Below are 12928 nucleotides of genomic sequence, written 5' to 3' on the forward strand. Positions count from 1 at the left end.
TTTTTTTTTTTTATATTAAATTGAAATAGAGTGGTATGATCTTTACACAGGTGCTATGGCCTGTCCAGCACGTCAGCCGTTTCTGTGGCTGAAGCAGCCAGGAGCTACATGCATGTAACTCTATGGGGATGCAGTGGGACACAGACACAGCCACTGGACCTAATTCCACAGGCGAGTTGGGACAGGTGACGCATGGAGGATTCACGCTGTAAAGGCCACAATGCCCGTGTGAATGAGGCCTTAAGGGAGCCTTCCCCTAACCCACCCCCTTGTCCACGTGACACTAAACCTCTTCTAGTAAAGAAAAGATGGGTCAAATAAGAATGTCTTTGTCAGAAATCTTTGTCAGAAATCTCATGATTCATGAGATTTCCCAGGAAGGCATAGGGTGAGGTAGCCTTCCCAGGATGCATCTATAGGACCCTAGCTACATCACCAGCGTGCAGAGTTGTGTGCAACTCTGATTTTTATTTTTGTTGGTGGTGTTGGAGGGGTTCCACTTTATGTATCACCATAATGTTTCTTGGTTTACACTATTAATTATTGTAACCAACCACCTTGCTATTGTTTATTTACCATTATTTCATTAAGAGGCTAAGAAACATTCATTAGATCTTTAGAGATTAGAGTTTCCACAAAGGAACATTTAGACCCCGTTCACATAGGGGCGACGCTACTTGCTGGGGGCGACCATTGAAGTCGCGGTGCAAGTCACAGCGTGCACCGCGACCTCGGCGCGACATGCACAGACTTCATATCATTGAAGTCAATGCAGGTCGCCTCCAGGTCGCCCCAAAGTAGTACAGGACCCTTTTTCTAATTCGGAGCAACTTGTGTCGCTCCTATTAGAACGGGTCCTGTGCTAATCAATGGCAGGCGACCCGACGCTTAAACGTTTACATCTAAACGTTTCAGGAACATAGCAGTGGTCTCCAACAACCTTGGATAATCCCGCCTCCTTCTAACATGGCTGATGGCAAAAACAATAAGCAGACCACAGCTGTAAAATCAATAAACCCCCCTTGCAATTGTAGTGCCCCCCCTGACCCCCTGCCCTCGGGAAGGGCTGACATTTTACCTTGGCATGGGCCGTTGCAGCAAAAATGGGCGCCAGTCACTTTTAAGCAGAACAAAAGGGAGTTTTATGATTACAACAAAATGTAGGGAGAGAGGGATAGGGCACAGCACAACCTGGGACAGTAGGCAAATAGACCTGCAGACTCCAAAGACAAAAAAAGCCAGGAAGACAGCAGTACAGAACAAGGGCCTTAGGCCTGCACCCCATGTTATGTATCTAGGTGCAACGTAGGTGCAGGGATTCTTTGGATGAGCCAGTCTTGGTGCTTTCCCAGGCTCTCGGAAGAGTAACCTCTGGTACTTCATCTCAGAGCTCCATCCCTTTCCTCATGCCTCCAGGCAGCAAACAGACTCTCTCTGGCAGAGCCTCAAGCACATGGCTAACCCAACACAGCTGTTCCTCACACATTCACTCCAGACTAAGGTCTGGGTGACCGAACTCTGATCACTTGACCTCCCCAAATAGTTATACTCTCTCCCAGCATGCTCAGTGGCCATGAAGCTCATACTGATTGGCTGAGAGAAATATGCATATTCATAACCTAGCTTTACTGTAGCTCATCATACTAATGCCAAAGGTAACAGTGCCACCTACAGTACTGACAGAAGAGAGGAACCACAGTTACACCAGGCTTAGGAGAAAACACAAATGATCACAAAGACTACAAATTTGCCAGGTTAATTACAACCCAACACTGATAAATTTACTGGTAGCCCTGTTTAAGACAATACATAAGATACAGCCATCACCTCCAGTTACCTGCACAATGCTCCAACTTTCCCCTACAGCATGGCTTTAGAGTATATAAACTGACCAACTAGTATGTGAGGTTTTGGGTTGTCATCTCTCATGTATTACGGAGGACCCTACTGCACTCATGGACCAACAGGAAGGCCCAGGATGCAAGCCAAAGCACCACTTTCCTAGTTGAAGTTGGGAATAGCAAAATAGAACATCCCTGGTTAGGGGGCAATAAACAGTCATCCAGAGGTAACTGCTACTGCATGTAAGCAGGGGTTTACTAGTTACCATTGCTATAAAAATACACTGATGCCTTCACAAAACATTCAAATCTACATTCCAGTGTGAGTCAGGCACACAATCTACCTATTACTGCCTAAAAGTAGGGGGGCAGTAGGTATAAATGGGATGGCTGAAACTTGCACTGTAAGGCCTCAAGCACACGAACATTTACACACTCCTGAGTCTTAAAGTGATTTTTTTTTTTAAATTACAAACATGTTATACTTACCTGCTCTGTGCAGTTTGTTTTGCACAGAGCAGCCCAGATCCTCCTCTTCTCGGGTCCCTGTTGCTGCTCCTAGCCCCTCCCTCCTGCCGAGTGCCTCCGCAGCAAGCAGCTTGCTTTAGGGGCACCAGAGCCGAGCTGCAGCTCAGTGTGTCCATTCAGACATGGAGCTGCTGTTTGGCCCCACCCCCTCTCTCTCCTGATTGGCTAACTGACTTTGATTGACAGCCATAAGACCCAATGGCACCACGGCTGTGTCTCAGCCAATCAGGGGAGAGAGTCCTGAACGGCCGAGGGACTCGTGCACATCGCTAGACAGAGATGGGACTCAGATGAGTATTAGAGGGTGTGGGGCAGCTGCTACACCCACAAGGTTTTTTATCCTAATGCATGGAATGCATTAGGATAAAAAAAACTCTGACTTTACAACTCCTTTAAAGCAAAAAACGTTCAACACTCTCCTGTACCTGGGAAGCTACGGCACCACACACAGCCATCAATGAAAGGGTTTTGGTAAATCAACCCCAGTATGTGGGTAAACACCGATGCAGAAACATATACATGCAGTGCCAGCCGCATACGACCATTCACTTGTATTAGTGGCTGTACGCAGCACCCTAGGTTTTATGCTTCAAGGCTCAGGAGCATTTTTGGCGTCCATGTGCAAGAGGCCTAGATACTTGTATAGCCCACTGATCTTGTTTTTTTATTTGTTTTATAAAAAACATTTCAGTGCCAAATATTTCACATTGCATGCAGATTAAAAAAAAAAAAAAGGTGCATACATTTCTGACAGTGTGTTTACCTATAGTGGATATGTCCTTTAGATTTACTAGACCTTTAAAGCACTTTGTTACACTAGAATAAGCAATGTAACAGGTCTGCTTGATAGCAATAAACCATTAGGAATTAAAGAGTAATTAAAGTAAAAAACAAAATAACACATAGGTTTCATTTATCAATTGTTTATCCTGTTTCTTCAATACTATGTGTACATTCTATATAAATATCTTAGAATCATTCCAGTGATATACTACCCAGCTGCATTCATATACGGTAATTTATGCCTGGGTCTAAACAACTCATTCTGCACTCTCAATATCTCTCTTTTAGCCACCCAATGAGATGCACTGAGTAGAGACAGCAAATGTAAGTGATAAGCCTGAGTGAAAGAAAACATCAGCGGCATTACTTTACACAATCATGTTCCCCCCTGCTGGCCACTTGATGGTGCAGACTTTAGTTGTGCTAATCAGTTGCTTGATTACTGTTCCAGAAGCAAGTCTGAATATAACCATTCAATTGATAGGCAGACTGCATAGCTAAAGTCTACACCACCTCTCAAACACAAGGCCCACGGGCGGAATCAAGCCCCCAAGCCATTTCATTTGGCCCTCACACTTCTCCTGCAGCTGCGGTACACCTCTTGTGCAGTTGTGGAAGGCTCGTCTGTACCCCCACCCCATCAAAGCAGTCAGCAGCAGAGAGGAGGACAGAACTCCTACGACAGATCATGTGCCTCTCTGCAACTGCAACAACCCCTTGGCTCTGCCACCCCTGGACTCCTGATTTTCTATGGTCCTCCTCCAGACTCTGCACTTTTGGCTTAACAGCTCTTCCCACAACTTCTTCTCAGCTGCAGCACAAGTGAAGGGGGTGCACTTTGATGTAAGGGAGGGTGGGGACCCTTGACTTCTGATTGTTGATGGGGCTCTTGATGTCTGATGTAAGGGGTGGTGCAGATGCAGATACAACTGGCCCTTTGAGGGCAACCATAATGCTGATGCGGCCCACAATGAAATTGAGTTGGTTACCCCTGGTCTACACTATCCAGTGGCCAGATCTCTCCCTGGAACATTCATATCTAAAGGGTTCCTGGGTATATGTTTTTTCACAGTGGCTCAGACGGAACAGTAGTCCAGTAACTGGGGGCACTGCAAGAAACCATAAATTATCTGGGATGCAGTTTGAGTTTGGAACAGAGGCAGAATGCAGAGATGTCTAAACCCTTAGTGATGCCTGCTATTACATTATTTAGTCAATGCAAAGTACAGAATTGCTTTCCATCAGGCAATTCAACCACAGAAGTGTTGGGTTTTAACAATCAATTTATACTCCAAGAACGAAGCTTCTACAGACCAGTAATAGCATAATTTGCAGTATTTACCTGTATACCCTTTCATTAGGATTACTTCCCAGTACATAGCGGTCTATGTATTTTTAGCCCAACATTACTCGGAATGAATAAAGCATCAATCTATTCCATTTAGTAATAGGCAACTGTCAGCTCCAGTTTCTTCCACTGATAAAGATATTTAAATATTAGATTTATATGTATTTTTCAGGTATGCTTGCAGTTTGATTATAATATAAGCGGATATGGGCAGCATTAATGGCATCTATATACTTAACAGAATGCTTGGTTGTCTTGTTTGGTATTAGATGTTTGCATAGAAATCCTTCTGTTTAGTTTATTGTTGGCACGGTACATCCAGCATATTAGGTTGTTCTCCGGGAATTCGTTACACGAAGTGCTATCCCGGCTACAGACTTTACTGCACAGGTGGAGACCTTGTGGCACAGCCCGGCATTTGTAATGTAGTTGGAGGCCAAGCGATGTAGTCTTTCTCCTCCAAATGTATTGAAGTGCCCTGGCAGCACTCTCTCCACCAATCCCCTGTCCACCAAACCCTTGAGGCGCTCACAGGACCTAACATATTCAGAGATATTACTGTAAGGCAACCAGTCGATCATGGATCCATCATACACCACATCTCCGCTGAAAAGCATCTTCCGATCTCTGTCATGTAAGCAGATACTACCGCGGGAGTGTCCCGGCATATGCATCACCGTCAGCTGTCGGTCGCCAAGGCTGATGATGTCACCTGCCAAGGACAGAAATGTACACTTTGATTAGTAGAATTCACCAGTGAAAATTGGCAACAGTTGACCTAATTTTCAAAAATTATACATTTTTTGTCTATTAAGGGCAGGGGCTGATGTGAATGTACCACAAATATGTAAAGTGCTGCGTAAATTGACAGAACTACATAGGGAACTATAATAATAATTATATTAATATTATTTTTGTACCATGGAACAGTGTTGGGGTAGTTACTCAAAAAATGTAACTAGTTACTAGTTACTTCTGTAAATTGTAATGAGATTACTTTACTAGTTACTGCATTTGAAAAGTAACTTCACTACTTATTACTTTACTTTCCTCTTTCTTAATTGACCGTGTAGAAGAAGATACATGACACTCTTTCTGCATAGAGTTTATTGTATAAACACAGGCTTTGGGAAACATGAGAACAAAACCTGAAAAAAACAGAATAAAACATAAAGTGCAACAAAAAGTCATAAACTTCATCCCTTTCTATTCTTCGAAATAACGATTGTATCGCGTGGCTTGGGTAAGGCAGGAAAGCGCGTTCCTATAGCCTAGTAAAGTAGTGTAGTTACTTCTTATAGCCTAGTAAAGTAGTGTAGTTACCAATATTAGTATTGTAACTAGTTACTTTAGTAATTTAGTTACTGTAATTAGTTACTTTGTAACTAGTTACCCCCAACACTGCCATGGAATAGATCATATATCATTATAAAGTGTTGCTCATTTGTTGCTTAGTTTTGTACTACAAAAAAAAAAAAAAAAAAAAAAAAAAAAAAGCTTCCAGTAATAAAAAAGCGCAGAAGGGAACAAAGTAGCTGTCAAAAAGCCATCGCCACATCGCCCCTGGCCTCCGTGATGGGACTGGAGAGCCCAGGAGAGGCGGCGGCGGGAAGGGGGTGGAAGCCCCTTCCACCACCCGCAGAAGTGATCGAGTGACTAATTGGCCATTCAGATGCAAAAAGATAAAAGGGATGATGCCTGTAGGCGCAGGCATCATCCCGGTATTACCACATTACCATATGGGTATGTCCATTTGGGGGAAGTGGTTAAAGTGGTTGTAAACCTCAGCCATGAAATATGAACAAAGCCTATCTCTCTATAGCGTGTACTTATATCAATTAAGAGCACTAAGTGTAATTTCTGTCTGCTGCTTTGTTCCTCTGCTATCTGCATAAATCACGTCTGACAAGTTTTCCTGACAGCAAAGAAAAAAAAAGGTGACAGGGGAGGGGACCTCCAGCTGATTGACATTCTTAGGTCTGTTCCTGTGTGCTGTGTGAAGGGGAGGGTGTGTCCCTCCAATCAGCTCTCAGAGCACTGTAGAGTGTGACTTCCGCCCCCCCCCCCTTTTTTCTGAACTCTCAGACAAGCTTAAGAAAAGAGAAGACCACAGATAGACAGGTACAACTTATGTAGGAGGATTTGTTACTTCTCTGTGTATCATTTGAGGCCAATCACTTTACTGGGTTTATATAAGGGTTTACAAGCACTCTAATAACGTGTAAATGTACTTGCATAGTACTAACTGATGTTGTTAGCACTGTTTGCAGGACAACAGCAAGGAGAATACAAAAGAGAAATTTTTTAACTAGATACAACACTTTTGGGAATGTTGGATGCTCTCTGTGCCAGCCTCCATTGCCCGGATATCGCCTGTGCTGCCCATGAGGTCAACTGAGAGTGATAATTCAGGTGGCACTCATGGAGGTATGGTGGGGGGTGGCACTGAGGACAATGTGTCAACCTCAGTGCCACCCTCATCGTAACTCCATGAGTGGCACCTGAACTAGCCATCTTAGCAACCAATGATGCGGTGCGGCCCAGCTGCCAGCCTCCTGGGGGCCATCAAAAATCACTGCCTCACGTGGCATCTGCCCCTCTGCTGTCGCGCTGACCAAGCTTCAGTCTATGGAAGAGGGGAGAGCACAGGGATGACATCATCAGTGCGCTACAGCCAATTTATTATCCAGTCAGCAGGCTGGGGAAGAAGGAGCAATGAAGGAAGCAGCACATCACCAGCCATTGTTCCCTATAAGATGGGTGCCATAATAAAAGGAAGCAGTGATGGGGGAGCTAAATGGATTGTGCAATTCATTCCCACTTCCGCTCCAACATCACATGCGGTCTCCAGCTGGATATTGATGGATAGAAAATTTGGCCAGTTGGCAAGACCGACCAAATTTTTCATCTGGATCGACTTCTGTTGAATGGGAAGTGGTGAAAAAAACAAGCCGCTGTTAGAATACAAGTTTCGAATAAGGAGGATTCCTCCATCCACTTCAGTTTCCCCCTCGTCTGATCGAAAAAAGAACAAGTAATCTCTGGCCAGCATCACTCCTGAAGCAGCAATCCCTAGGTTGTAAAAATAAGACACGGGTACACATGAGCCTACAAAAGGTAGACCTACATTTCTGCTGCAAGTTTAGAGGAAGCAATTCAACCCATCGGCCTCCGCCAAACACAGAAATATGACTTCTGGGTGGACTGTCATTCTAATGGACATTTAGATGTTATAGTCATTTAAAATTCCCAGTATTGAAATTAGAATATTTTTATTACAAAAACACCTCTTCTTTTTCCACTACATGGCGAAACACTGCAATAACTTCGGTGAATTATTCCTTTCAAGTTTAAAAGGTTTCCTTACAAAAGCTGGAATCCATAATGTGTTGTACCGTGACCGCTAAATGGTCCCCAGTGAAATCCTTGTAACGTACATGCTTTCAGGAAACAATGTCATCATCTCTCTGCTGTTGTGAGTAATTATGGGTCACAGATATAATATGCACAAGCAAGCTCCGAGCACCATCACATACATAATGCATGATCATCTATTTCATGATTATTTCAGTGTGAACAAACATTTAAAAGCTATTATGCAAGACATAAACCGCTGGCCTGTATTTAGAACCCCATCCAGCGCATTCGTTTTCATGTGCCTGCTAAACACACAGCTAAAAGGGGTGACCACCTCAATTTGTATTATGGTGAATCGATTCAAAGAAGTAAATGTCTCTATTATGCATTCATGGGGAAAAAACTGTAAGAACATCTCCAGAATCTGTCTGCTACTTTCTCAGCAAGTGTCAGTGGAAGGAAATTAGCAAATAAATACATCTCGTCTTGCACGTTAAACGACATGCATTGGATCCGCTATTGGTTTTCTACAAACACAGCAGAAACCAAGCACCAACCTTAAGTGACACTAAACTCTGGTTCAAAAAAAAAAAATCTTTTCAATTACTTATTCCGAACTCAAAAAACACCTTCTTTTGCCCTCAGCCTCCTCCAAAAGTCCAAATTCCTTTTTTTGTTGCTGCTCTGATCCAACTTCCTGTTAGAGGGTGGCTACATTTGTTCTCCATGGCCCCCCTGTATGTAGGCCACCCTCATGCTTGGTTCACACAAGTGCGGGCCGTGCGTCCCGCCTTTGCTCAGGCACGGCAGTTCATTCATTTGAATAGGCTGCTGTGCCATGTGAAACACAAAAAAGTTGCATGCACCTTTTTAAAAAGGCAGCCACAGGAACTTTTTGACCATGCGGTTTCCTTGTGGTTCCCCCACCTGCAATAGCATTGTGGGCTGAGATGCATGAGGTTGCCATGCAGACTGAATGACAGCCCCCTCGAAAGAGCAGTGCGATTTGGGTGCGGGTGGGGGAATTGATGCGAAATCCAGCACCCGCAACCGGAACGTACAGCCTGCACTAGTATGAACCCGAGCCTTACGGGATGGACTGGGCAGTGAGGTAGTGTACATGATCATAACCAATGTGCTCTGCTCATTCCAAAAAAAGAGTAGAGAGGGGGAGATGTTCCAGAGCTCATAGAGAGAACGAGGCAAAAAAAAAAAAAACACAGTAACAAACTAGTTAAAAAAAATAAAATAATTACAAGGCCATTTAGGCCCCTTTCACACTTGTGCGACTTGTCCTGCGATTTGGGACTGCAAAGTCACATAAGTCGTTCTCCATGATTTCCAATGAGTACCGTTCATATCTGTACGACTTCAAGTCGCAACGACTTCAAAGTAGTCTCTGCACTACTTTTGTCCGATTTTATTGCGTTTTGGAGGTCCAAAGACATAGGCATTGCTTCAAGTCACGTCAAAATTGCGTCAACAAAATCACGGTAAAAATCACGCAACTTTTAAGTCGCACAAGTGTGAAAGAGGGGCCTAAAGGAATATTAAAAGGCATTTTTTTTTTCTTATTTCAAAATAACAAACATGTTATACTTACCTGCTCTGTGCAGTGGTTTTGCACAAAGCAGCCCAAATCCTCCTCTTCTTGGGTCCCCCACCGACACATCTCCGAGCTGCTGCTCTGTGTGTCCATTCATCCTGCTCTCTCTTCATTGGCTCACTGGCTGTAATTGACAGCAGTGGGAACCAATGGCTCCCACTGCCGTCTCAGCCAATGAGAACGAAAACACCCATGAGAGCCACTGTTCTCGTGCAGATCACTGGATCAGATTAAGGCTCAGGTAAGTATTAAGGGGGGTTGCTGCACACAGGTTTTTTTTAACTTTCATGCATACAATGCATTAAAAGGTAAAAAAAAAAGAAAAAAAAAAAAAACAACAACATTGAGGCTTAAACAACACTAAGTAGTAAATTAATGTATATGGATTAGTTTTGGAGAATAAGAGTTTAGTGCCACTATAACCCAAGCATTAACCAGTTCTGGACCGAAAGGATTTGCCCCTTTAACCACTTAAGCCCCGGAGGATTTGGCTGCTAAAGGACCAGGGGTTTTTTTGCGATTTTTTACTGCGTGACTTTAACGGACAATTGCGTGGTCGTGCGACGCTGTACCTAAACGAATTTGACGTCCTTTTTTTCCCACAAACAGAGCTTTCTTTTGGTGGTATTTGATCACCTGTGCGATTTTTTGATCACGCGCTATAAACAAAAAAAGAGCGTAAATTTTGCAAAAATAACAATATTTTTCACATTTTTTTATATGAAATTCCCCAAAAAAAAAAGTAAAAATCAAAATTTTTTAACATTTTTCGGCCAATTTGTTTTATGCTACCTATGTTTGGTAAAAAAAAAAAAAAATCGCAAAAAGCGTATTTTGATTGGTTTGCGCAAAATTTATCGCGTTTACTAACAAAGGGAAAGATTTTTGTCATTTTTGGTGTTTTTTTTTTTAACGCGTAATGGCGGCGATCTGCGATTTTTTTTTTTGGTACTGCGACATTGCGGCGGACAGATCGGACCCTTGACTGACATTTTTGACACTTTTGGGGTTACCAGTGACATTACTGCAGTAATCAGTGCTATACATATGCACTGTTACTGCAAAAATGACACTGGCAGGGAAGGGGTTAACTTTATTGGACAGGGAGGGGTTAAGTGTGTCCTAGGGGCGTGATTCTAACTGTGTAGGGACATTCCTATTGGTGTAAAAGCAAAGATCAACCGTTCTACATAGTAGAACGGACAGATCTTCACTTTTACACAGGGAGAACTGACAGGCAGCTTGTTTACACAAGCTGCTCTGTCTTTCTCCCTTCACAGGAGCGATCGCAGTGTGACTGGCGGACATCGAGTCCGCCGGTCACACGCACTGACTTGCCTGTGAACGAGCCGCGGCGGGCGCGCGCCTCGGCGGGCGCGCGCCCGCCCGCGATAGGCTCGCAAGTCAGTGACAGGCGAGTGACGTACCGATACGTCACTCTGCCTGGCCGGGGCTGACCGCCGCAGTATATAGTCGTGCGGCGGTCGGCAACCGGTTAATGACCAGGCCATTTTTTTGCAATTCGGCACTATGTTACTTTAAATGAAAATTGCGCGGTCGTGCGACACTGTACCCAAAGAAAATTGATGTCTTTTTTTCCACACAAATAGAGCTTTCTTTTGGTGGTATTTTTTCACCTGTGCGATTTCTAGTTTTTGCGCTATAAACAAAAAAGCGACAACTCTGATTTTTTTTTTTTTTTTTTTTAATTTTTAATTTTCTGCTATAGAACATTCTCAAAAAAAAAAAAAAGAATTAAAAAAAAACAAATTTGTTCATCCTTTTAGGCCAATTTGTATTCTGCTACATATTTTTAGGGGGAAAAATCCCAATAAATGTATTTTGATTAGTTTGCGCAAAAGTTATCGTGTCTACTAACTACGGGAAAGATGTCATTTTTATTTATTTATTTTTACTAGTAATGGCGGCGATCTGCGATTTTTAGCAAGACTGCGACATTGTGGCGGGCAGATCGGACACCCAACTGACATTTCTGGGGGGACCAGTAACATTACTACAATAATCAGTGCTTAAAATATGCACTGTTACTGTAATAATGACACTGGCAGGGAGGGGGTTAACCCAGGGGTGATCAAAGAGTTAAGTGTGAGCCTAGGGAAGTTTTTTCCAACTGTATGGGGGAGGGACTCCTATATAGGAGGATCACAGGTGCTCTGTGATCATTACAACAGCAGATCGTCGTTCTCTCTCAGCGGTAAACTATCGCAGGTGCCCGGCGGCTATCGCGACTGCCAGCCCCGTGGATCGGCATCCCCACTGCCTACTGGGGGTGGGCGCGCGCTGCTGGCCTCCAGGAGCACTCCCTCGAACCATTGTATCCATACGTCGGTTGGCGCAGCCGGGCCAGCCTGCCGCAATACATCTGTGGCGGGTAGTCGGCAAGTGGTTAAAGTGGTTCTAAAGACTCAAGGTTTTTTACCTTCATTTTGTATATGTATTTTGGCAGGTCTGATGATGTCATATGATGTAGTGGGATGGGAGGGGCCATTTGCCCTCTGGTTTTGATTGGTGGATTTCCCTCTAATTTTTCTTCTACACAACTGCATGCACTTATCACATGCCTTACGAAGAGGTCCTGCGTGGCTCCAAAACGTTGCACTACACGTTTGGATGGAATTGGGAGATCCTTGGTGTGCTGGCGAATATCTACATTATATGGTATATGTTCCAGTATCCAGCTGGCAGTTGCTACAGCACCCGGTACCTTAGGAGGTCATTCCAGGAATGTGTAAAATTGTGAATATAGACTGATCTGTGTGTGAATGGACACACAAAGCTGCGGCTCAGGGATGAGCCTGCTTGGGTGCCCCCATTGCAAGCTTCCCGCTCTGGGGGCACTTGGCAAGAGGGAGGGTCCAGAAGCGCCGGGGGACCCGAGAAGAGGAGGATCTGGGCTGCTCTGTGAAAAACCATCACACACAGCAGATGAGTAGGATAAAACAAATTTTACCTTAACCCCAACCCCTCACCTGACCATTAAAGCTAAACCCCGGACACAAAAACTCTCATTTTGTTACATTCTTCAATAACTAAAAAGGATATAAATCCATGCTATGTGCACCGAATGTCTTTACAGACCCAGGTATTACCTTGCAAAATTAACAGTCACATGTCCACTGTGCTGTACATAGCATGGGCAAAGAGCAGAGCTGTGGGTGGTACCCAGCAGGCTCCACCCACTACAGGCTGCATGCAGAAACTATAGGAGGGGGCGGAGACAAGACCAGTCACCCTGCACAAGGAGAGGTCCTCTAATCCCACTGCATTGCATGTGAATTGAACAAGACTGGAGTGCAGTTCCTGTGTGATTCACATGCAGTTCATAGTGTAAATCGAGGCTGCGACTGAGAATCGCATGACCTCTGCACCCCACTCTGCTCATCCACTCCATCACAGGAGTGCCAGGCTGGGGAAAAGGCTCTAGCTCTCAGCCATAGACTAAAA

General features: G+C 44.1%; 1 protein-coding gene across 1 annotated transcript in view; it reads right to left on the bottom strand.

Moving 5' to 3' along the window:
* Positions 1-4559: 4559 nt before the first annotated feature.
* The window catches only part of MBLAC2 (metallo-beta-lactamase domain containing 2), a 34078-nt gene continuing 25709 nt past the window's right edge, over positions 4560-12928 (bottom strand). The window contains exon 2 of the mRNA XM_082269936.1: positions 4560-5212. Coding sequence (XP_082126062.1) covers positions 4827-5212 — 386 coding nt within the window. The 3' untranslated portion in view covers positions 4560-4826. The remainder of the gene's footprint in view (positions 5213-12928) is intronic.

The sequence above is a fragment of the Pelophylax lessonae genome, assembly GCF_965119305.1.
Source record: "Pelophylax lessonae genome assembly, chromosome: 1".
NCBI lineage: Eukaryota > Metazoa > Chordata > Amphibia > Anura > Ranidae > Pelophylax > Pelophylax lessonae.